Consider the following 26,227-nt stretch of genomic DNA (forward strand, 5'->3'; position numbering starts at 1 on the left):
ATGCGTGTAATGAGCGGAAATTGACACGTGCTTTCGTAGGAAAACGCACGAAAAATGAGGAGGAACTTTTCGTAGGATGTCGTATGTATGAGAGTACGTGGATCAGCTGCATGGCGGTTTGCTTTTCTTTGGTTGGCCCAAAAAGCAATGTCGTCAGCCTTTTCAATATCAGGTTCCAGTTTAAATCTAGAAGTTGTAGATGACAAATGGATTTTGTCAGTAGGCTATTTACACTTGCGTGATAACGGCCGGCAGCATTGATTCGAGGACGGAGTGGTAAAGAGAGACGTCCTGCTGGAGAAACCAGTCATCGCGTTGCCGGAGCCAGTAGAGCTTCCCAGCTGGTTTGGCATGTGCTGTGTGTGAAGTGTAGGGGATCTGCTGCTGCTGGTGGGTGGGATAATACCAAGCTAAATACAGTCGGAAGGTCCTCTTGTGCGCCAACATTCATCAGTGAAGATGCAGGATATTTTTCATTGACATAAAACTAATTTGATGTATTGATATAGGAAAGAGCAACTCGTCCATTGTTGAATCAGGTTATTGTTAAACATCACAAAGGCGATCTTTGTAGGTAAGAACCATTAAGCTCCTTGTCATATGTGTCCTTAGCTTGCGGCAGCATGTTCAAAGATTCGTAACCGACCAGAACAAGATCCCTGTACAGTATTTACCACACGAGCGAAGCGAAGCGGATGGAAAAGTCAAACACAATGTTAATCTACAGGAGCAGCTGAGAGAGAGCCACAGCTTTGGACCGTTTTGAAAAGATCAGCAGGGGAGCGGGGCTCCATGCGGCGTAGGGAAACGCCGCCACAAGCTTCTGCGGTCGACATACAGCCGCACATAAAGAATCGCAGGAGGGAGCGGGGCGCAGGGAGGGGGGGGGTGGAGATGTCTGATGAACAGAAACATCACGGGTGGAACTACTCCGGGTATTTCAATCTGCTGTGATTGTTGACTAAACACAAACAAGAGGGACCAGCACCTGGTGGCAGCCGGTAGGTGGTGCAGAGGTCACCGTCGGGTCGCACCAGACCAGTCTCTGTTGACACGGGGCCTCGGGGGACATGGTGTACAACTGGGGTGAAAAAGATCTGCAAACAAGGGAGGTGGTACGTTGGGTGCCCCCCTGGTTCAGGAAGTAAAAGTCCCATTCGCTATCTGCATTGGCGATAAGACTCACAGTTGGAGCTATTCAACTGCTTGGATGGACGATGAGCAACGATGAGCAACGATGTTGGAAAATACTTGTTGGCTGACAAGGCTGTAAGCATGATTTCCCATGGTGCATTTGGAGGGGAAGGGGACATCATTTCGCAGAAGTAAAAAATAAAAGAATCTGTTATTTGCACTGCTGGTGGTGGTCGGCGGATACTAAAGATTTGGTTGATAAGAAAAATGACAAACTGCAGCTGAAATGGCTCATGGGTAGTGTAGTGTTTTGAACTGTGCGGCTTGACAAACTGATGGACTGTTATCTCAATGTGCTTTAGAGAATTTAAACAAATTGACCCTGGAATGCGCAATCTAGAATCAGAAGTGTTGTCTTTTCCCCAAGTCAATAAAGTTTTATATCCAGTCAGATTGTATAGAAGCCGATGAGAAAATGACTCGTCTTCTCACTTGATTTACTACCTCAGTTAACATGATAAACATGAGTTTGTGGTCTCAATTACTAGTTTCTTCGATACATCTTGATGTTCATTGAGTAAATTATGGTCCCATTTAGAGTAAAATAGACCATAAAGCAGGGTATGCTTTAGGGCGGGGCTACCTTGTGATTGACAGGTCGCCACCACGGCGTTGTCCGATCTGGGAGTTGTCCGTGTTTTACGTCTTTCAACTTTAACCTTTCCACAGTGTGTTTCCACTTCATGAAACTTAATCGTCTTATTCAGTGCTTGGCTAACGGCCAAAAACCAAGATGGCGACGGACAAAATGCCAAACTCGAGGCTTAAAAACAGCAGTCAACGAACCAATGGGTGACGTCACGGTGACGACCTCCACTTCTTATATACAGTCTGATATATAGTCTCCCAAGGCGGTGATCCAACACGTGCAGGATATAGCTCTTAATACTGCCATGGTGTTCGCCTCCATCAGCTCGACACTGAAAGTGAAACCAGTGACCCTGCAGCACATTTCAAAAGCTTTCCCGTGAGTACAGGAGAAGTATAATGAAGTTAATAGAGATCTGGTCAATGTCACACATATTGACACATGCTGGGTTAAGTTCCTCTCTTTCCCTCCCTCCCTCCCTCCCTCTCTCGCCGAGGACCATCCCGGTTGATTCATCATGTGATATCACCGAGTGTCTTTCCGGCTCACGTCTCTAAGAGCCCTACCCTGTCTCCTAATCACATTACAAATCACACTGCTCAGTCAGTGGTAATGGACACAATGCACGTGCGGCTGTATATTATAGCTGGACCACAGACCAGCCTTTCCCACCGAGGATGAAAACAGTATTCATACCACAAGTCGAGTTCATTGGGATTTACAAGTACATGAGTTCCCAAAGGTTTATCTGTGTTTATCACGTCTCTTATTTCTCAGGTCATTCGTGTTATCAGCAGCTCATACTAACTAGATGTCAAAAATGATGACGAATGAGTGCTGGATGTTGAGTTTATCTTTCATTTCATTTACTTTTATCCAAGGTGCTTGGGAATTTGCGTTCCTGTTGCGCCTGCCCTCAAATCCCTCAAAGTAGCTCAACTGCTTGATTAGCCATCTTCAGATTGGCCGATCTTTCAACCGGGTGTTGCGACGTCCTCGGACGGATCGTAAAGCTCGGCTGTAGCCGTGTACTGGAATGAACTTCTCCTTCATATATTTATAAGGTGATAATGTGTCGTATCATTTGTCCAACCCGATTTCACTCCGCAGCTGTCCAGGTGCACATCCTGAAGGCGGACAAGGCCGGCGAGTGGTGGAAGTTCACCGTCAACATCATCTCCGTCTACAAGCAGGGCGAGAGCCGCATCCGCCGCGGCGACCAGTTCCTGTGGGTCCGGGCCAAGGACGTGGCCTGCAAGTGTCCCAAGATCAAGCCCGGGAAGAAGTACCTGCTGCTGGGGAACGACGAGGACTCCCCCGGCCAGGGCGGAGTGGTGGCGGACAAAGGCAGCCTGGTTATCCAGTGGAGGGACACGTGGGCGCGCAGGCTCAGGAAGTTCCAGCAGCGCGAGAAGAAAGGCAAGTGCAAGAAGCCATAAGCGGGAAAAAGAAAAGATGGAGAAGATGCCGGAGAGGAATTCAAGAGAAAAGATGAGCAGGTGATTAAAAAATGATTAAAAAAAAAGAAAAAAAAAGAGAAGGCAGACGGAGGACCACGGACAGACAAAAGACTGTTTATGTCGCTGCTTTTTTCGTGTAGAAGCATGAAGAGAATTATTTAGGATGATTTGTTTTTTTCTAGTGGACTTTTGCTGAAGGAGCTCACCTCGCAGATTTGGCTTCATGGTTTATTTTACTTTGAGATTTGCGTCTCTTATGGATTTGCCGAATTTGCACCTATTACCAGCATATAAAGTTATTTGTTTTCCCTTTTTTTTAAATCTCAGCATGAAACCATTATATTTTATGTTTAAATTTGTATGGACATGTCCTGCTGGTGCAAAAATGAAAAAAAAAAACGCCACTTAATAATTACCACTGCAACTTTCTGCCTCTGCATGGTTTTCTTGTTGTATTCTTAGCGAAGAGGCGAGCTTGTTTCATCAAAAGTCTTCACTGATCTGATTGAGGGGTAATAATATTTCTCTGTTAAGAATTGTGCCATAAAAACAAAAAAACAACTATTGTTTGCAAAGCCACAGAAATGCATTATACATTAGATTCCTTTTCTCCCCGCTGTACAAATCCAGGTATGTCTGCAACTCAAGAAACAAGAAATCTGTAGTTCTACTTTTTTTTTTTTTTTGCTGTCAGGACTTTTACAAATTCAGAACAGGAAGTGACAGAAGAGGAAGAAGGATAAAACACAGTATCGACATATTTTTACTCCCCTCGTTGCCCCCTTTCACATTTCACTGGTTACATGTTGGTGGTTCAGTATTTGTACAAACCTGCATGTGAATGCATCTCTTTTGAGACTGTAATGTTCAATTCACGACTTGGTGTTTTTACACAGTGACCAGAGATATTTACAAAATCAGGAGTTGTTCTTGGGTAAAAGATTTTTTTTTTTTAGTTTTAACTCATTACATGCGTTTAGTGACAAAGTTTCCACAATGTAGTTCATTGTGCAAAGTGGATGCAACATTACAGTTGTGCCGATGAAAGCGCTGCATGTTGTCAGATTATACTGGGTAAAATATCCGATTGAACTCGATCGATGCAGGAAGTAGAAAGCAATGAGAACCGGCATAAAGAAAGGAGAACAATGCCCTTACCTCATGCAGTGCAGACATTAATCCTAGGAAAATAAAAAAACTGAAGTGCAAACTGCACCTTGGAAAAAATAAAATAAAAAATGATCAACAATTCTGGCTTCTGAGTGCAGACGAAAGCCTTTACAGTCCAACACTCTCCATTGCAAACACAATGCACGACTGTACATTCAGAAAATCACATTTAGCACCTTTTAATCTGTTCCACAGTAACTGTAAAAGAAAAAAGAAAAGAAAAAGGAGGGGTTTGAGATGTTTTCAAGACACATGGTTTTAATTTTATAGATTTATACTTCCTGTTTAAAATGGTAACAATTTCTTATTCCAATATCTCACTCAAATGCCTCCTCGTGGCTTTTAAAACCACGAGAAATCAAAATCACCTGGCTTCAACTGTAAAATAAAAAGAACAGATGCCCTTGTTGCTAAAGTACGTCTCAGTATTTACATGAAGGGTTTGATGTGCTTCTTTTCAACCGATTGTGTTTGTGCTGACGACAACACACTCACACATACAGTATATTGACATGGCCCTGCCTTTCATTGTTAATCCTACAACGTAACATGACATGTTTGTTTCTTTCTGTTATCTGTAATCCCACCTCTGGTCTCTGTGGCCTCATGCTGTACATTTTACATCCGTCTCCTGGGGCGGCAGTTTTGACAAGCTTCCTGATGAACCGCTTCACACACACACCTGTCAAAGCATTGCTTTGTGTTCATACTATGAAATTGTAAATGTTTAGTTGTCACCATTGCCATTTTTGTGTTTTTTTTTTTGCAATGTTGTTTTACAATGCGTACTAATATATTATGGTTATTATATTATGAATATATTTAATGACACAAGACATTGTGGATTCTATTGTCTTTTTCAACCTTTTTTTTTTTACTTGTTTGTGGTTGTTTAGATCGTTGCCACTAAAGAAGGAAATAATAACTACTGAACACACCAACCTGGTAGAACTACATTCAGATTTTCAGTTGAAATAAACTCGTTACATTAAAAAAAAACATTTGCCTCTGTTGAGTGGAATGATTACGTTTTATTTATTGAGATGTTAAGTTATTCCAAAAGGCACATCGTTGACTTTTCTCCATTTACTCGTTGCCTATTCATAATATCACAAGTACAGTGGGAAAAAATATGATGCAGATTTCGAAATGGAAATATGGGTAGTGTGGAACGAGTATGTTCGGCTAAATGTCATGTAACAAAACACCGCGATCCTCCAGAGCGAGCCCTGAGCTTTAACGAGGACAGACAGGAGTCCGGGGACTATTAAGTGGAAACAACATTTATTAGAAATGACAAGGTGAGTTGATGTACAAGCAAGGAAAAGCAGCCATGTTAGCTCCACAGCCGAGCCGACAGTTTCGGCTGAAAGCTATTTTATAAACGTTATAAAATCCCAAGACGAATGATAACGTTACAGCTGCTACAGTAATGCACGGGTACATACGAGTGCTTCGACAACTGATAAATAGAACAAGCATACATTCTATTTTGTTTTTTAAAAGTCTTCTTTTCACATTGGCTTGGTCGGGCCTTTGTCTCCATATGAATCCGATGCCAGTGTTTATACGACTGCATGTGTGTACCGTAGATGCAAAAAGGTTTCAAACGGCCGTCGTTGAGCGCAGGTCGTCGTCAGCTACACGGGCCACGCGGCGATCACTACGATGGCTATGAGGAGCAGCACGATCACCACCAGCATCCCTGAAGGAGGGAACATGAGAGGAAAAAGGACATCAGATGGCAAAGGCCAGACCAGTAAAACAAACAATGAATTGATCGTGCCAACAAAGTAATTGGGGTGGGGGTGGGGTCGGGACCCACGGGAGGGCTGCGGCGGGTTTTATTTGGGTCGCCAAAATAAATTAGCAGAATTTCTTCCATTTTCTTTTCCCTTCACGTTTAAATCTGCAGTACCCCTTTCAGCCACACGAGGACGCCTGACTGTTCACGTTGCTCTTATGATTGTCGCCGATTAATAAGATATACTAGCATACATTGGAAAACTCTGCACTAGAGCACCAAATGTGTATTAATCCGCAGCTGAAAACAGTCATACAATACAAAATACACTACCTACTCATGTTGAGTGTCATTTGCAAAACAACGCAGCACTTAACTGTTTAAGAAAGATAACTCACCATTTAAAACAAATAAGCATTGTGACTCTTTAAATGAGGTCACTATTCAAAAAAAAAGTACTTTATCTTTCATATACTTTACCCCCTTTGTGATAAAACCTTTGCAGTGCAACACATCCCCTCTAAGTAGTCGAAGATTCAAACGTCGAGCAGCTGAGGAACTCCACACATGATGTGAGAGGGATCTCAGAGAGGAGGGGAATGCCGCAGACTCAGGGGAATACACTTGGAAGAGGTACGAAGCCGACATACCTCACCACTCGTTTCCAAAATCCTTGATCTAACGCAAGTCCCAAGCGTATGCCCTCGCAGCACGTCGCCATTCTGTCTCCTGATGACTTTATGCAATTTACATGCGTTCAACAGCCACACACACACAATTTTTTTTTAAAAAAAGCTTTAAAAACAGCTGATAGGCATATGTTTCTGATTCCGCCATGAGAGGATCATCATTGTTTTTCACTGATACCATGGAAGCAGAGAAGAAATGTGCAAAAGCTCACTCACACTTCATGAAAGTGCTTCACCCCCAGGCCCTGAAAATATTACACTTTTTATTATAGCCACCACCCAAAAAAATATATAAAAACCTTTCTGTTGTGAAATCCACTACAGGTGGAACTTCCATTCTTTGTTTTAAAAAAAAAAGAAAAAAAAGAAAAGATTAACGTCTTGTGAGAACTGGACAATAAAATTTGATGGAATGTTGCCAACTTGGAAGGGAAGCTAGAGCCCGACCAACAAACCGCTGGGCCGGTATTTTGGCCAACATTAGTTATATCCGTATCTCAGAGGCCAATACGCAACAATTAATTCTAGAGAAATGCCAAAGATTTAGAATTAGTGTCTCTACAAGAGAGATGTTTGACAAATGTTTGTCTTCAAGGAAATCAAAACCAGCGAATATATTGGAGCCAGATTATTTTCAACTCTTGAATATCAACATCTGTAAAAAAAAAAAAAGAAATCCAGTGTTTTACTGAATCTTAAAACAGGAGTAGCTATGGAAACTCAACCCTAAAAGCTCTTTGGTAACATCTGTCATGGCGATAACACAACAGCGTTGGGAATTTAAAGAGTGGTCGGTCAAATATATTAAAATCTGACATCAGCTTTCTCGAGGATATGAAAGAGAAGTGATGGTGGGTGGCTTCTATCATGTGCTTCATAAACACGTGAATGTCTTTAGGATGTGGTGTGTAGTGTATTACATATATTCTTTCATCTATACCACACACACATTAGATATGGAGAACTTTCTCTGAGGGCGCGGTCACCCCCTGCCCCCCCCCCCACCGCCCTCCTCCCTTTCGTTCCATCCAGAGATGCTCGGCAGTGAAGATTTCAAACAACTGCTTCTCCGACGGGCCCCTTCACTCAACTCGTCCATTGTTTTTTAGCACGGCTGGTATTTTCCCCAGCCCTTCACGTTGGGTTTACATTTCTCTCATTCTTTGGCCCCTCTCCTCCCCGCGTTCCCCCTGTAGCGGCCTAATTGGACGTCTTTCCCACAGGGAGACGGCCCGAGATATAAGCCATGCTGAACTAATTGCCCGCGGTGGTAGCGGCAGGCGGCGGCGGTCTGATGAAATGCACGGCTGACGCTGGTTTCTCTGCCAGCAGTCGGGGGTTTGCGGCTGTAAGGGGTCCAGATGTCTTTGACTCATTGTGCCATTCCTTTGTTTCGTTGAGGTATTTATGGCGAATAGACTCTTTCTCTGCATAGTTAATTCTTAGTGTGTTTCCACTTGAGGGGAAGGTGTTTGTATTAAAGGTCCGCGGGACATGCGTGTTAGAAGCTATCACTGGTCCAGACAGGACCTCTCCTCCTGATAACTTACACATGTGAGCGGAGTATAAATGTCAAAGGAGAAACACACGCTCGGATAGTTTTTTCGTGATGGCTTTTTAAAAGCCTTATGTTTAAAGCAAATACACACACACACCACACATTCCCAGCAATTATCTTTGTTTGGGTGTAAACGACACCCAGCCCGCGCTGGATTCAGACATCAGAATTCCATTCAGCCCAGACCAACATCTGTCAGCGACTCCGTTCGCCGACACCATAGCAACAATAGCAATAAAGGCAGTGTAACACACGCATATGTTAGTGTGGTGCGAGGCTCTCACACCCTCCTAATGTCATGCAGCAGTCAGTCATGAAGCCCCGTCAAGACACCCGCGCTGACCCTCGCCCTCCCGCTCCCCTTGGACCAGCCCCGTCTGCCTCAGTGACTAAACAAGCTACTCCTGACCCCCAAGGAGGCCTCCGGAGACTAATGACAATCATGGCGTTTGCTTGCCAAATCGATTCGGGGCTCTGGTGTGACACTGATGCTGAGGGAGATAGTCGGTGTCTGCTGATAGACTGACCACCCAGGAGCTTTGGGAGGCCCGAGTCTGGGTTCATCCCATCTCGGCAAATTTTTTCGGACGCAATCGGTGAGACGACTCGCAGAGAGAAAGAATAATTGGTGAGAACTCTGGACGGGCCGAGACAACCCCCGAAACGTCCCCTCGCTGCTCCTCCCCCCACCCCCACCCCACCGTGGCCCCCTGCTTATGGTTCAAAGATCTTTTTGGACCACAAAAGGCCAGGGTGACCTTTCGAGGAAAAAAAGGGAATCGTTTTGTGTTAACAAGGTCAGTGTGATGCTCATCAGGACACACATTGTCACACATTTTTTATTGGAGAAAAGTTTCTGACCTATTAGTCTGTGAAAATATCAGGCGCCGACGTGCTTATATATATATATCTAGCCTTGAATACAGATTAAATTACAACAACGCCGATGAATTTATTAGTAGTTTAGCTTTTGAGATCAGGCAAAAATTGCATGTCTGCTACCACCAAAACCTGTGGTTGGTTGGTTTTCCTTTTACACATCAAACTAACTGCACCAGAGTCCACTTTTTTCGTTTTTTCGTTTCGGTCCTCACCGGGGTTTGATTGACAGCAAATTAAACATTTGACCTGATGATGACGGTAGATGAAACCTGTGTGATTCCACTTCGTCCTCAGGGGGACATGAATGAATGTTTAAAATATTTATAGATTTCTAAAGGCAGGTTTACTTTGACCTGCCACTCGCTGAGGAGAACCTCATTAGCAGGATGTAAGCAAGCCTTCCATCAACCATGTGAAACATATTCAATTGCCATTTCTAGTTTCCAACTCTTTACCGCGTCAGGACAACAGGAGGAGCTGGAAAGAAAGATCCAGTTGATTAAAGTTTTAAAAGTTGGACCTCCTTATTGACCAAAATGAGTGTTTCCTTGACAACTCCCGACTCCCAACTATTTACATGCTCTTCTTCCAACGCTGTTAAAACGCTGCCCCTCACCCACAGTCTCTTTCGGCGTCCCCTCTAGTCCGAACAGCACCAACCTACTTGAGATGCGGGATTCACGGCGATGCAGAAGTGCCCCCTGAACACACTGAGGATTAGCTCTGTTGAGAAGGGCTGCTCAAGCACCGATGTTGCCTGATGGTGATGCCTAAGCTCTGGGGGAACTCACACACACACACACACACACACACCACTCTCCAAAGAGACCCTTTGGTCCCGTGGACTAATCTGCCACACTAATCCAACCAAACTCAAAGCCTCCACTCCTCAATTCCCACCAACATCATCTAAAACAAGTGGTAATGACTCTGTGAATCAGGCTTAGCTTGGCTAAGTGACAGCTTGGTCACCACCACCAAAAAATAAGGATGGGCATTGTTTGCAAATCTCTACTACAATTGTGAGTTTCAGCACCAATACTTATTTCCACTTACTTACATAATTGTATTTTTCTTACCAAATCCCTTTTATAAGTTCATCAAAATAACAGAATTCACAAAAGTGTTTAATTTCGTGTTTTTAGTTTTAATGAAACACAGTTTATTAGTAAACTGATTTGAAGAAGTAAAATTAGTAAGGTTGTTGTTTTGCATTGGTTTCATTTTGTAAAAAACCCTTTGTTCCTTTTGCAGAGTGTAAAAATAATGACGGGTTTCAACTGCTTTAAAGTGTTTCAATAATGTCTAAATCTCGTGTACATTTAGGGAGACGGATGTCTCTGCAGGGCCGTGCTGTGGAAGAATCCAGTATGTTTCAACACAATGGATGTTTCACAACACTACGGGCACCAGTCATGCACAGTATGCCACAACAACCATGCTCGAGCAGCATGTGGGTCCTTCCCTCTTGTTTTTAGTGAGATGAGCCGTCCCCCAGCTCGGCTTTCAGCTGCTTCTTGGAGATCTCTGGTGCCTGCGTTCAAAACTGTTTGTTTGCCCAATAACTGAGTGCAAATGTCTGATGAACTCTATTGATAATCCTACAGAGAAGAACATATTTCTTGGAACGTCTCCAGCTTTTAGGCTGCAAAACAAAGACGCCTTTTTTCCCCACAACGAGGCGGCCACCAATCGTTATGTTAAGCATGCTCCCGCCTGTCAGAGCCAGACGTTTCTAGCTGGAGAAGGACTCGGCTGAGACATAACACCCAAACGGCGGCTTCGGATGAGAAGTGGTTTCAAAAATAAATAAAGCCTTAAAGCTAAGGAATTACAAACACGCTTCCATAGAGAGAGATAGAGAGAGAGAGAGAGAGAGAGAGAGAGAGAGAGAGAGAGAGAGAGAGAGAGAGAGAGAGAGAGAGAGAGAGAGAGAGAGAGAGAGAGAGAGAGAGAGAGAGAGGGAAAGCCCTCCAAACTATTTGTGGCATGTGGTATTTTCAATTCTTTCTCTGCTTGACACAAAGACAAGTGTCAAACAACTGAGGAGACGAACAGGGGGATGACAGAGAGGAATGGAGGGGAGAAAAAAAAAAAAAGAGAGGTGAGAGTGAAGAAGACCATGGGGGAATTTTCCATTCACAGAGAAGACACACACACACACACACACACACACACACACACACACACACACACACACACACACACACAAATACATACATGCATGCACAAGAACATACTTTGCAAATACAGTTGCACACACTTTCCAGTGCACTCCAAGACATATGTACCGTGCGCTGCATGCGATGCATATGAACATGCAGATGCACACAGGAAAACACACACACACACACACACACGGATATTCTTCAGCCTGGAACGGAGGAGAGGGAGGAGGGAGTTGGGGTGGCGAAAAGAACAAGATAAACAAATGGAAAGACGGAAAGAAAAGAGACCTGATTCTAACACAATATGAGCTCTGGGATCTTCAAACAAACTCGCGCTCGGGCACCATGGGGACGCGGCGGACAGAAGGAGGCATCCTGAAGGGCTGACCTCCCTTCTGCCCGCTCTGCGACCGCCCGTTCGCCAGGTCTCCCAGCGCGCAACAATGCAGCCCTTTGCCATAGAAAGGCTGTTTGGCGTTTGACTGGGCAAACTGAAGCCCTCGCATTCCATGGATCGGCTTCAGCCAGCTGACACACCTCTCATGGCAGCCGCTCTCCTCTGAAAAACATTACCCACTGAGAAAAACAAAAAAAAAACAGTCTTTATGTAAGAGGCGAAACAAAAGTTAAACAGAGCGAAGCGGACCCGAGATAATTGAGAGGGGAGGGCCGTGCGTTCACAAGGCCTCTCGTTGAACAACTCGTCAAAATCCGGAGTTGAGACGAACAGAGGCCGATGACTCACGTCCGTGTCTGAGCGGAGGCGTAGCGTGAGCGGCACGTTAACAGCCGCGGTGCTCCGTGTGCGTCTACACGGGATACATTCAGGCAGAAAATCAGAAAATCAGAGTCATAAGTGCGGCAACAAACGCCTCCAGCGACCCTTCACCACCCACATCCTCTGTGCCCAGAGGGCTTTTCAATATCAGCATCATATTTGCTGCACCACTGAGGCCAACATTGCTCAATTCCTGAACACTAAAGATGAAAAATTTGTATTGCTAATTTTTTATCGCTGTCAAATGATATTACGTCAAAGGGAAGTGTTACTCTTTTGTCCAACTCTACGTCTCACACCAGGCGGCGTCGTGTCCTCTATAAATGCTATATAGTCTGTTAGACATCTGCTCTGTGAACTGCGTGAAGGGAAAAGAAACAGGGGAAACCTGACACTCAGTACTCGTTCATATAAATAAACCGATTCATTGTGATTTGTTTTCGAGGACACAGATACCAGGCTTGCTTTGGACCAAGATGCTCCACAGTAAAGGCTCACCACAGGAGGCCGACTTTGTCTCCACAAGCTTCACCCTTCGTGTCTCGTTACGAATCCTGTCGTCCGTCTTGTCCACGAGATGCGAGATGTCGTCAATGATTTCTGAGAGACGAAGACAGAGAAAGAAAAAAAGGGGAGGAGAAAAGGTCAATAAAGTACATTTTGGCTTTGTATTATGTTGATATCTGCAATTTTTAAGACTTCACAATGTTTTTTCCCCCCTTCATTTTACTGCATAAAAGACCTCCCAATATGTTTAGTGCAATAAAAGAAATTACCCGAAATGAAAAAGTGACAGGTTCTAAAGGGAGTAGTTGACATCAGAGCAGTCAACAACTTCAAAAAGGCAAGAGGCTGCCAACGCACAGACGAGTGGTGGTGATGGAGGGAGTGGGCTGTGTGAAAGCGCTCCTCGCGCTTTCAAACAGTTTCACTACTTCCTGAATCCATTCTGGATTCAATCAGGCACTCATTGTTCATGAGTTTTAACGATGTAAGCCCGGTGCTTCGGGGACTATGCCTGCGCGTCCAAAGAAAGAGAGCGTGGGTTTTGTGCGCGTGCGTGTTTGGCTGTGCGGCTCGGGTCCCTTCAGTAGGAGTTCCTGACTCGAAGGTCGTCCAGATGGAAGCCTGTGTGATTTGTCAGAGCCAGCCGCAGTGTTGACACGGCGCCTCCAGAGGGTCCGACTCAACAACAAAAACAGATAACTGTCCAATTCCTTTACGCTAATATTCAGACACTGTGCCTTTAAACGAGCCGAACAGTTGTGGAATCACAACTATACAATATAAAGACTATTTCACAGTTTTAAACATTCAAAATGTGTCCCGGTTTACTTCCGGTTGGGGTGTATGCGATTGACATCAGCTGACAGGAAGTGAACATGGACTCAAGCCGTTGGTTGGCGACGCAATTCTGTTGAAACTTGCTAAAACGGAGCGTCTCAGACAGAGGGTGAATACCGGTTATTCAGACAGACGGTATCGGAAAAATATCGAAAGTTTTATTGAACATTAAAGCATGTAAACACGTTCTAGTAGAAGTTTTGTTGCATTACTGAAATAGAATGGCCCTTTCAACTTAAACCTGTGAATATAGAGAGCTAGATATGTCCTCTCCAGTAGCCTTCTAAATTAAAAAAAGACAAAAAGAATACATGACTGAACTATAAAGAAACTAGTAAAACAGAAACCAAGGTCGAGTTGAAGAAAGGGAAGGTCTTCACAGCCTCTGATGAATGGAAGTTTTACAGGAATGGGAAGCTCGACTCATCCTCAAACCACAGTTCAGTGCCAAGTTAAACAGACGGTCCCTTCTGGGGAGGAAACGACATTTTATTGCTGTTGCTGCAGCAATATGGAAAATTAGTACACAGTCGGTGCGTTCTAAGCTTTTTCTTTTTTTTTCAAACCGTGACCAAATTCCCACAGGTGAGCGCTCAGGGTCATCTGCAGCATTTGTCTTCGTGAGCGCACTTGTCTCGAGCTCTAGCCGCCCTTCAACTGGATCGGTGAGAGAACACGTTTTCATCAACGAGAAGCAATCACAGCTCGACGGGGACTGTCTGCGTTTTCGCTGACATCAGATAATTAAGGCGCACCGATAATTCAAGGAAGGAAAAGTAAAAAGCATGACAGTTTGGAGGGCCGGAGCGTGAAGGACGAGGAGATGGGAGATGTGAGAGCGCCGTATGTACAGAGTCCCCAGAGACGGACACATCATCGTCGACGCATCAGGCAATAATTTGCAGAGAGGAAACTCTTCCTTTATGGGCGGGGGAGGGGGTGTGTAGACGCTGAACCATTTGTGCCGCGTGCCACTCCAACTACTCACAAAGGATGTTTTTGGTTTGCCGCTGCCAAGTTTCTTGATTCAGTTCTGGCCCTGCAGTAACATCTCAATTCATCGACGAATTCTAAGCTAAGACGTGACCTTAAACTACAGCTGCAGAAGGGGATACATACAAGGTACACGCTTTCCACGCGCATATTCCTTCAACTCACCCTGTTATCAAGTCATGTTTCTAACAACATAATTCTCAATTTCCTCAAGTGTAACTTTTTGCTTCCATGTACACTATGACAGCTGCGGCTTGGATCTGCCAGACCACAAAGAAAGCCCTGTTTCAGGCAAGGATTGTTAGTTGAAAATGCTGAATGAACCCCCAAAGCCACAGTGTGGGAGAGCACGGCCCGTACACAAACACCAGTTGCTTTAAGATGCATTCATTTATGCTTGTTTGGCCTCTAAAGCACAATAGACAATGGGTGCCCTCCCTCGAAACCATTTCTCATGAGTGCTGTACCTCAGATTATTTGGAAATGACATGAATTTGGATTGACGAGATGCTATATTATGCAATTAAAGGTTCTATCTACAAGTTCGGGAGCATATCTATTACCTCTCAATGGCTCTCAACATGGCGATGGCTGGTTAACGGTGCTAACCGCACCAACAGTGGAAACTACAGCAAAAGTGCTAACAGAGCTAACAGTCTTTACTTGACGGGGGAAACGCTACACTTCCGTGTCGGGACTCCAGCTGATTATATCTACTGCATGTTCAACAAGAGGTCACAAGCTTTCTTTGGGCCCAGGGACTCGATACTAGTCACTGTTATAATAATATACAAAAAAAAAAAAACTTGATGGTTATGTGAACAGACATTGTTAAAACAGGAACACTCATTTGAATGCATTGAGGCAGAGAATATATAATATTTCGTTATATTGACTGACAACTATTTTGCAGCTGTTGTCAATATGAGGAAAGTTCAGTTAAACCACAGACAGGACCGGTCACAAATACTGTTAGCAGACACCTTTGACTTAAACATAAACAGTCCTGGTATCTGGTATCTAGTCCTGGTTAGGAAGAGGTTTTCTCCCTTTTGAAATCAGTGAGACATTTTCATCGAGCTGCAGGTGTTGTTGCATAAAAAAATATGTGGTGTATTACCTCAGTTATATTACACTAGTTGGTGTATCACATAAAAAATAATGAAACACGAAAAGTAATATGAAGTAATTTAAAGTAACCAGTAATATTTAAAGTAACCTGGTCGATACAATTGTAAATGTAAGAATCTATAGCTACATGTGGAAGTAAAGCAGATGTTGACTTCTAAATACTTCGGCTGAAAGCAACAGGAATGCAAACCCTCTATTCTGTTTCTCTGCTACCAACAGTGCCTCTCATTCACACAAAAACCAATGTCGGTAAAATGTGGCCCTTCTGTGTAGCGGCACGAGGGCCCTGGAGCACAGAGTCCAATAGGAGACAGATGTAGCGCTCACATGACGTCACCCCTCGTGCTGCCGACTCTCTGCGCAATCTCAACGCCATTACATCTCTGTTCCAATGCTTTGCCGCTTTTATATATAAACAGCCTCTCGCTGTGGCCATCCCGCTCTCTGGGGGCTAACTAGTTAACAGGTCTGTTTCTACCGCGGCTGTCAGCGTCATCTGGAACCAAGAACAGACACCTAGTATTCTCAGGATTGGCTGCCACTGGTCACTCTGGGCTAAATGATGACATGGCCAAGGCACTAACTGAAGGGAAAGACTTGAGGGCCGAGTCTCTTACAGTTAAAGTATACCGCCAGTCCCTGTACACAGGGCAGATAGTAGCGTTGCCACTTAATTTCTGGGTGTTTACAGCACACCCACCCATCACCCTGCGTAGCTGGACTGAGGGTGCCACACAGACACAATAAACCCCTCCAGCTGTTGTGTTCTCGTAGCTAACCTCTTGCAATGTACCGTACTCTTTTTGTTACAAAAAAATACTAAGAGAGATTCCATATGAATCCAGTTTGGATTGCTTCTACTGGCCCTGAATTTATAATTAATTGCACTTTGGAACTCTGCTCCATCTTCATTGAGTGAGGTGAAGATTCGGTGAGCCTATAGGTGGTCCTCAGAACCTTTGAGCAAGGCTGACCGTGCTACTGCTGGCCCGGCTCGCAGTCGAAGGGACACTCGCGGGTCAATGGTGGCTATTGGGTTCAAAAGCATCTTCAAACTGGAAATTTCCATTTTTTGCCTATTATCTGGGTCCAGGTCACGGTGGCGAGGTAACCCCTACTTCCTTCTCTCAAGCTAGTTCTCCAGTTTTGTTGGATGTGCTTGGGACACCGCCACAAGAGGTATCCACATTAGAGGCCTGAACCACCTCAACTGACTCCTGTCAATGCAAAGGACCAGCGGTTCTAATCCAAGTGCCTTCTGGATGTCCGAGCTTCTTACACCACCTCTAAGGGTGGTCCCAAACACCCTTAGAAGGCAATTCCTTTTGAACACTTGTATTTGTGATATTCTTTCGGTACCGAAGCTCATGACGATGCCTGAGAGTTGGACGTAGATCAACCAGCAAATCGAGAGCTTTTCGTCCAGCTGCTGATCAACAGGCTGCTGACAGTCCGCCTGTCGATCTCCTTCACCCTCTTTGCTTTTCTTGTGAACATGGCTCCAAGATACTTCCTTCTCGTGGGACAGTGACTCACTTCCAGACTGAAAGGGAGCAACACACCGTTGTCCAGCAGCGTACTACGGCCCGACTTGAAAGTGACGACCAGCTGAACTCTCCTGCAGGAGTACACCCTATCCCGGCAGCCAAGTTCCTTCAACAGAACTCAACATGATGGAAAACCAACTCACTGAGCAATTAGTGGACTGTTTGACTCAACTTAAGTAACAACAAAACAAGCCAGATGCAAGTTCACTAAAGAACTGCAGAGCTTTGATACATTACCCAGACCTACAAAGGCAAGTCAAGGCCAGGGAAAAAATAACAGGATAACATGGAAAACAAATTGCCAAGTGCCAAAGCACGGACAACAAGCAGGCCAAGATACCACTTGTGAAAGAATGTTGCTCATTAGGTCTTAATTATTGTTCATTGACTATACAGACCGGGATGCAGAGAATGGGAAACATACAAAGAAGATATGGATGTGCGCCATTAGTCGATTAAACATCGCTACCCTCGGTAATGCTTGACGGTTTAAATTATAATTATCTTATTAATGTAGAGATTTAAATTACATATTGATATATGCTGTGTTAGCGGTTACTGTGGGAAGCCACCGCTGCTCAGCCGTTCCTGACTTTGGGCGGTATCGAACGTAATTTGTAAAGCTTTGATTGAGGTTTTCAAATGAAGCTTTGAATGTATGTCGTCACATTTTTTGACGTGTATCACCTTAAAAAAATGTGATTGTGTGTTATTTTGGTCCCATAAATATAATCTATGGCGCTGTTAGATTGCTGTTATACCGTCCTGTGTGAGTACAGGTGCACGTGCCGAGATCGCTGTTTATATGCGTTACTTTGTGTAATAAATAGCTTGATTTGACAATCTGACTGCGTCTTCCTCGGTAGTGACATCACTGAAAGGACCGTGAGTATGCAGTCAAGACAGTTAAGGATCCTCGCCCATTCCTTCTCGGATAGTCATCGGATACCACATTGGGTGAATGCAACTCTAGCATTAAAGCCTAAACCTCCACTTCAAAACTCCACGAAGCCTAATTCAAGTCAGACAGCAAATATGACACTCACACGCAGGAGAACGGTGAGAAGTTTGGGCGACACGCTCTATCTTAATGATCAAATTCCTGCATCCCAGATCTATACTCGCCCCGGGACTCGGGAAATTGCTGACTCATCTTCGCAGAGGCTATAGCAGTGGTGGTTTTGGTTTGTGTGTGTGTGTGCATGTGGTTGCGGTACTGCCATAAACAGTGACACCCCAGCATGGCTCCAGGATGTGCTGTATTAACTCTGTGTGTTATTGTAGGACTCGTTCCCTGAGAGGGCACAGCGCACAGAGAAAAGGCTTGTTTTCTCTCACCGATTTAAAACGCAATCCGACTCAGTGGGGCTAATTCTGTTGTGCTTATTCAGGAGATGATTTCTCCTGAGGATATGGAGAAAGAGGGGAGCGAAGCAGGTTTTTTCTTTTTCTTCACTCAACCCTCCTCTTGTATCCCTTGTTGTAGTGCAAGGGGGTCTGACCACAACTGTTACCAATTGGCCCTGGTGTGACTGACTGTGTATAGAGAGTGGTGCTTTGTTGCCAACCAAAACACACACACACATCTCTGGATGTAACTGGAACTTCACTTGGCACACACAGGGCACTCAGCATGATGATACAACTCAGGGCAATTATGGTATTTACAAGAAGTTGCAGAGTCTTGGAAGAGTTTCTTTCAACTTCTTTATTTTTTTTCTCTCTCGGCTGCTTATTGTAAACAAACTCACCCTGAGGATTTGTGGGGAGAGAGGATTAGGGGGAGTTTCACTCAAAACCTCAGTTTTACCAGTTTTAAACCCCAACAAATCAGTTGAATGCCTGCCAACAAAAGAAAAAAAGAAGAAAGAAAAAGACAAATGTGCAAAGATCAGCCTTGGTATAGAAATAATCCTAAAAATGTGTATGGTCAATCTGACATGTTAGAAGTGAGGACTCATAAACACAGGCACTTTCTTTTCCGAAACAATCCCCTAGCATGACAATAAAAACGTCATGATGGGCTTTCTACTATTGTATAAATATTCACACTGGTGATGGATAGCTAATGATTTGATATCTGCTGTGGTGTCCAACACCAACAGTTCGGGAAAAGGCCATGATATTTTTCACCCTGGGGCCAACCGGTCATATTGTGCTACAACAGAAATCAATGAATATTAAGTAACATTTCTCTGAAATGCGATAGAAATATGATGCACAGTACTGCCCACTTGAGCGAACAAGATGGGAAATGAGCGATATTTAGGATACGAGGGATATTATTGCTGTGAAAAACAATGCAGGCCACTTCAAGGAACATTTTGTACATGTAACTAGAATCACAGCCTCGTGGTTGTATGCCGCCGACCAGTGATGTTGCAGTTTACATCGATGTCCGTCCAAAATGTCACCATTTCATTCAATTAAGAGATTTTTTTGTGAAATTGTCATCATTACCATATGAACTCTTCAGTTATGGCTAAAAATGTGTTTTGTGAGATCACAGTGATCTTTGATCACCAAAATCTAATCAGTTCATCCTCGAGTCCAAGTGGGCGTTGAGCCACATTCCGGAAGCGTTCCGGAGAGATCGCGCTCAACAAATTGGACGGATGTGAGGTCACAATGACTTTTGACCTCCAAATTCTTATGAGTTCATCCTTAAGTGTAGGTGGAAGTTTTTCAGCCACATTTAAAGAGATTCCCTCCAGGTGTTCCTGAGAGATCGCGTTCACGAGAATGGCCGGCGCTGCAAAACAAATTTGTCCTAAAAACTTTCAACATTTCTTGCATGCCTTTATTCTTAAAAAAGAGCCAATGTCCCAAAAACGGAACAGAACTGCACCATTATGTATGCACTCATCAAACTCATTGATTGCGGTAACTCCATTCTGTATCTCTGTTTAGTATCTACCCTGTTTTTGTGTCTTATTGAACGAATTTGTGCACATATGTTGGTGGGGTTTCTGAGGGCATCGCCATGCAAACAATTCGCCCTTCCAACATCTGGCCTTCTGAAGTGCCGGGCCACATGTGTACAGATTAGTCTCACTGCTGGATATCACCACCGGCCCCAATGAATCTCTGAGTCCCTCCAAAAGGACTGACAGGCTCCCCCGGTCAACACCTTTGGGGGTAAGATATCCTTTATTGCATCATTAGACAGTTTCTCTGTCCAGGATATTGGCTAGCCGACTGATGATAAACGTCTTGCTTTAAGCAGCTCACGCAGCCAATGATCCAAACATAGTGTTGTTTATTCATGTTGTGGGGCCACCCGCTCTAACAATGAAAACTTTGTGTTGGAACCGTCTTTGTCAACCTTGGACTGAATGTACCTTTACTACTTCAGCAGGAGAGGTTGTAGCCCGCTGACAGCAGAGGGAAGCCGCCTTCCACCTCTAAATATTAATTTCAAACAGTATTGGCATCAGAGATGAGCACTCGCCGATGAATCAGAATCAAGTATTCTCATGACAATGGTACAAAGAGAGCCACTGGTACATTGTGAAGACAGTCGTACAGTCCCGCGTTCTTGGATTCCAAATTACAAAAAAAAAAATAATACAAACTGAATGTGAAGAGGCCGAAAAGCAGTATAAATAAACCAAAAGGCTGGAACAGCAGTGACCCACCACTTTGACAAACAATACATTACATGGCCTCCACATTTCCAGCCCTAATCCCAACCACTTGTGTGCCAGTTTGAAACTGAAACCGGCTGTGTGTCCACGGACAGTTTCACCTCCCTAACCCCGCTAGGTTTACCCCGAGATCCATCACCGCACATGACGGACACCGAAAATTGAACGACCGGCTGATGAATGAATTTCTCGGAATTGAACCTCCATTTGAAAGAGCACACTTCAAAGGAAAGCACATAAATTGAGAAAAAGCCTCCGCACTAGTTCAGTTTCAGCACGCACAGACCATTGGGTTTGCGCTTGCTGGACTCCAAAGACCAGGTCCATGTGAATTATGGGAACCCACCAAAGTGATGTGGGAGGAGAACATAAGGTTTCTCATGCGACTGCTATCTTAAGCATGTTACCAAAGTTAGCACGTTATGGTGACAGGCAAGTTATGGTGATAAGACATGTTCATTCATCACTTGGCACTTGTACTTGCTGGCTCTGTTGAGTAGCAACTATTATGACATTTAAAATTGCTTCTTCATTCATTCTTTCAACATGTATTTCCTTCCTTCCAACAGTTGCCCATCCTGTGACGCTCCAACGCACCGCTGGGATCGGACATAATAATTCACTCTGGGCCTTTTCAGGGGCATCGCATGACTAGAATAGCGCTGCAGCTTTTTTTTTAAAACAACCTGGAAACTGGAAATGATCAACACTGTGCACATGAAGAAAAAATAAAACAGGTGAGTCACGCTGTCATCTTGTGATACCGGCAGAATAAAAACAAAACCCCAGAGGCAGAATCAGAGAGGTTATCAGAACTGTCAGGCGTGTGTCGTTTGGCTGTAATGGGTTTTAACAATTATGAGCGTGGGCTGTCCCGAGACAGCTGGAAACCTTCTATATATAATGCACGCGATGACTTAAAAATCAAACCCATAATGTCATCCACAGACAAAGATAAACAGCCTTTTACACTTAACTCTTTCTGCGTAGGGCTGCCAGATTCACCACCATCCCTCATCTTATTTGGGCGGGCAGTGAATGCAACAACAATGAATTGAAGTGACTGGTGCATTACATGCAATTAACACGCACGTGATCAGCTCTGTCATTTTAGGATTAATAGCAACAAGGATTTACACACACACACAGAGAACACAGCGCAAAGACCAACAGCATGGAGGAGAAGTCTGATCATTACCAGGTTTTACACCATCACCTTTCTTATGGCCAGGTGCCACCGAACAATGTGTGCATGATGAGCATGAGGGTGCCAGCAGCAGCAGCAGCGTGAGGCAGGGACCACCCTGTCACTGGCACAGCACCTCCAAACCAGCCGCTGTTACACTTCATCACTACCATCACACTTCATTAGCAGGGACACCCAGGAGGGGGGTTGCATATTGAGAAGCTCGTAGGAGCTGATTAATATAAATTTAAAGAAGATGAAAGAGAATAGTTTTGATTGGATGAAGTGAACCAGTAGATTTCCACAGGTGTTATGAACGAAAATGAACTACTGGTGTATTTGTAGTATTAAGTAAACTTAATGATTACACATTGACACAAAGGCAGTTGTGGGTTATTTGAAGGTTGCATTCTTTCGATTAACTCAGGGCTCCAGACTAACGATGCCGCTGGTAGAACTGCTGCTACCAAGTTTCTCCGTTTGGTCGCAGCAGCACATGGTTGGGTCACACCCGGCACTTTCGCCATCAGTGGCGTCTGTCCAAACCTCTCGCTGTCTCTCCTTCCTTGTTTTGCTTTTATTTTTTAAATAACCAGCTCAAGACAGTTTTATTTTTGGAACTGATAACAGCTAAACGGATTGTTTCCTGAAGTTCTGTGCCGCTTGTGTACATGTACATTATTTGTCGCTGCTAGACACACGAATCACCCGCTGTGCGTAGGCTGCCAAGTGCTGGAGGGGGCACCAATGACAATGATCACGCACTTGTTCGAATGCAACCCAGTTAAGTTGAACTTGAACGCTCACCATCTTGGTCACAGTCCAGAGCCCTGGATAAACTACGGGATAAATGTTGTTTTTTTTGGCAATGACGAGTTACAATTTGTAACGTTAACCAGAAATAAAAAAAACTTAAAGGACATTTTTGCCCCCACTTCATCTACAAAGCAGGCTTGACAAGGTTTAAAGTGGAATGACATTCATCCAAAATAACAAAGATGCTTTCTGACGTGTCCTGTTGAGGATTGCAATCTTATCGTTATTCCAAAAAACACAGAAAAGGACATAAAATAGCAAATTAATAACTACATGGATTTTATTGCATTTTGCACTTTGTATTACTGCCTAGCCTTGAAACTTTGTTGAATTATTAGATTTTTTAAATCCTTTATCCTCTTTTCAAGTATGACTATTGCTATTTAATAGGAGAGGTGCCTTAATTTGTCATTTCTGGCTTCTAACCTCTCCTGCACAGTGTTTGAACTTGTCTTTTTATATATGTACAAATAAACAAATAAAATCACTTCAACTGACATGAAAAGTATCCAAGTCTGTTTTTCCAATCACAAACCATATTAGTTTTCCTAATCATGACCGAGTTGTAAACAAAGTAAGAAAAAGACAAAGAGAGAGAGAAAGAGAGAGAGACACAGAGTTCCTCACTGGGTGAACAACTGTGTTGTAATTGAAATGATCTGAGCCTAATAACTCAACATCCCCCGCGGTGAGTGGAGCTTCCTGGCAATACGTCGGCTGGCCGACCGACCGAGGAGTTATGGAGGGACTTTGATCTCGATGCCAGACCCCGTTTCACTCATAATGCACTCGCACACATGGAGACACATGTGCTCACACGCACAGACGCTGACACAAACATGCGTCTGTGTTTTGTCTATGAGCATCATACAGACCTAAACCTCCCGGATGTGACACGCGTCAGACAAACTTTTTCCGTCCGCGGGCTGAAGAGGAGTCATCTCAACAGCGTTAGGGAGAGAGAACGGGAGCGTTGAGACACACAGAGCTCGATCACCCCCGATAGAGATGTTTTATTGTGGGAAAGACAGTTCAGGGCCAGCTGGTATTTATCTGCGAAAAGATCAATGGGGGTGCGGGACATGAAACAGCACAGGGTTGTTGTTCGGCCTGTAATATTCTCAGACAAGACGGGATTGGTGGACTTTACTTTGGAACGTGCACTGTGCGTGAGCATCTTTCAATATGGATCTTGAGTCCAAAGTCCTAATAAGTGGCACTTCTGATAGGGGAGTCTATCAGTGGCTCGGAAACAATAAGAAGCCGTGTATGGAAAAATAAAAACACGCAGGTCACGGTGGCTTTCAAATGCCTTTTCCTTTTGTGGCAAAGGAACGCTATCAGGGGCAAATATTCTTGTATTGCAAATGCAAGTGAGAGAGAGCGAGAGAGGTGGGAAATGGGAGGAAGCGCATAATTTGGAGATGAGAGAAACACAAATGTGCCATGCACAGAGGGAGACACTCTCCTCCCACCACCGCGTGAGGAGAGTCCCAAAAGTACAGTTGCAGGATGGGGAAAAAACACAATGTGGCCACATGAGGATGGGATCCAAAGACAAACAAAGACAAAAGCCAACTGATAAGGGCTTTACATTACACACATAACCCAATCTAGACGCAATGTGCTTGAATACGCTGATGCCAACAACTCCGGCGTGAATCTGGAACTGACCGGGACGGAGCTGGGCATACCAGGGATTGGCACATCAGATGCACGTAATTGCTGAAAAATCATAGTGAGTATGCGGTGGATTTTGGGTAATTGCGCTCTCGTGGAGGCCAGAGTAAATGTTTGGCCAACAGCGCGGCTGGAACAACTTCCCATCCTGAGAGGAAACAGCCTCCCACATAGCTTGTGCACGGGAGCGGAGTGGGGCACTAAGCAAACAGGCAAAAAAACACATGACGCAACAAGACCGCACGCTCCACTGTGGGCCACAGTCGCTTAAAAAACATGGCTGGATGCACGGACAGCTAAGACATGGAGGCCAAACCACACACACACACACACACACAGGACCCACGAATGAATGACGCGCGTGAATGAAACACCACGGTGAGAGTCTCGTCGTCGTCCAGCGGCTCTGAGGTCTGACGGTGCGACACAAGCTGCAGCCATTCAAACAGCTGCACCTACAGCTGTCGTGTGATTACCCAGCTCCTCCGAGCTGAAAGGGAGGAGGAGGAGGAGAAGACGAAGAAGAAACCTCCTCCGAGGAATTAAACTAATCCTGGGACTCCCTCCACCACCGCCCCTAAACTTGGATCCCTCCACCACCGAATCACTTCCATCCCACGGAGGGGAAAGCACAGAGCCGAGAATCATTCCACACCAAGAGTTTCACTGAGGAACACAACTGGTGTGCCGCCTCTGCCGCCCACTAGTGGGTCCATGTGTGGGCTGCATGAGGGAGCCGCTCATGATTTCCTTCTCCATTTCAATCTCATTGAATGACTCAAGTGCTCAAGTGCTTCACGACAGCAACATTTACCACTTTTATTATCATTTTTCTAATCACTAGCAATGAACAATATCAACAGCAAAAACGTTTCATGTTCATACACTATATCGTGGTTCAGAAATCATGTGGAAAACTTAGTTTTACAGCCATGTTAAATACTTCTTTTAAGTCCCTTCGTTGGCCAACAAAGACTTTAATGTGTAATATCAAAACTAAAAGAAATACTGTATGCATTGTAAAGAGACTTTTACTGATGTGGATTACCTTTGAACAAAAACATGGCAGAACACTATTAAGAAATACAAGTATGTTTAAAAAAATGAGATCTGAGTAATTCCTAAAAAAGTTCAATATGTTTTTGCGCGTAAGTTTGTCCTCTTTATTCTGGACAGTGCAGGTATATGCTAACACTAAAGCACTTAGTCTTGGATGTGTAACAATAGCAGCTTGGAAACAGATGAGAATGATTAGATAACGGATCAAAAGCCTTTCTTCCTTCTAGGGGGGCCTTGCTTGTTCAAGAGGCACAGATCTCTGCAGTGCCCATAACACGTTAAACGGACTTCAAACATTTTACACACGAAAACAAAAGACCAATAAAGGGCCTCTTATTTAAATTGTGAGGCAAACTTGTGTTTTTCATCTTTGGTCTAAGGGGGTGTGTGTGTGTGTGTGGGGGGGGGGCACTCATCCTCAGTTTGGCCTGCAGATTGTGTCTGACGGCACACATGCATGTTTCATGTGTAATCAGATAACACATGAAGCGTTTCCCACTTGAAAGGTTTTTGTTCTAGAAAGGTGACATGTCTGCGACACGTTTCTTTTGCAAAGACTTGTAACAGCTTCTAATGGGACAGATACGAACAG

At 44.3% G+C, this 26,227-nt stretch overlaps 2 protein-coding genes across 2 annotated transcripts in view; one reads left to right on the forward strand and one right to left on the reverse strand.

Moving 5' to 3' along the window:
- Positions 1–5,403, forward strand: part of ntn1a (netrin 1a) — a 50,417-nt gene extending 45,014 nt beyond the window's left edge. Inside the window, exon 7 of the mRNA XM_079278798.1 lies at positions 2,894–5,403. Within this exon, the coding sequence (XP_079134924.1) occupies positions 2,894–3,222 (329 nt within the window). The 3' untranslated portion in view covers positions 3,223–5,403. The remainder of the gene's footprint in view (positions 1–2,893) is intronic.
- Positions 5,404–5,686: 283 nt separating this feature from the next.
- The window catches only part of stx8 (syntaxin 8), a 38,831-nt gene continuing 18,290 nt past the window's right edge, over positions 5,687–26,227 (reverse strand). The window contains exons 7-8 of the mRNA XM_079278800.1: positions 12,731–12,832; positions 5,687–6,118 (exon numbers count right to left, since the gene is read on the reverse strand). Coding sequence (XP_079134926.1) covers positions 6,054–6,118; positions 12,731–12,832 — 167 coding nt within the window. The 3' untranslated portion in view covers positions 5,687–6,053. The remainder of the gene's footprint in view (positions 6,119–12,730; positions 12,833–26,227) is intronic.

The sequence above is a fragment of the Melanostigma gelatinosum genome, assembly GCF_949748355.1.
Source record: "Melanostigma gelatinosum genome assembly, chromosome: 11".
NCBI lineage: Eukaryota > Metazoa > Chordata > Actinopteri > Perciformes > Zoarcidae > Melanostigma > Melanostigma gelatinosum.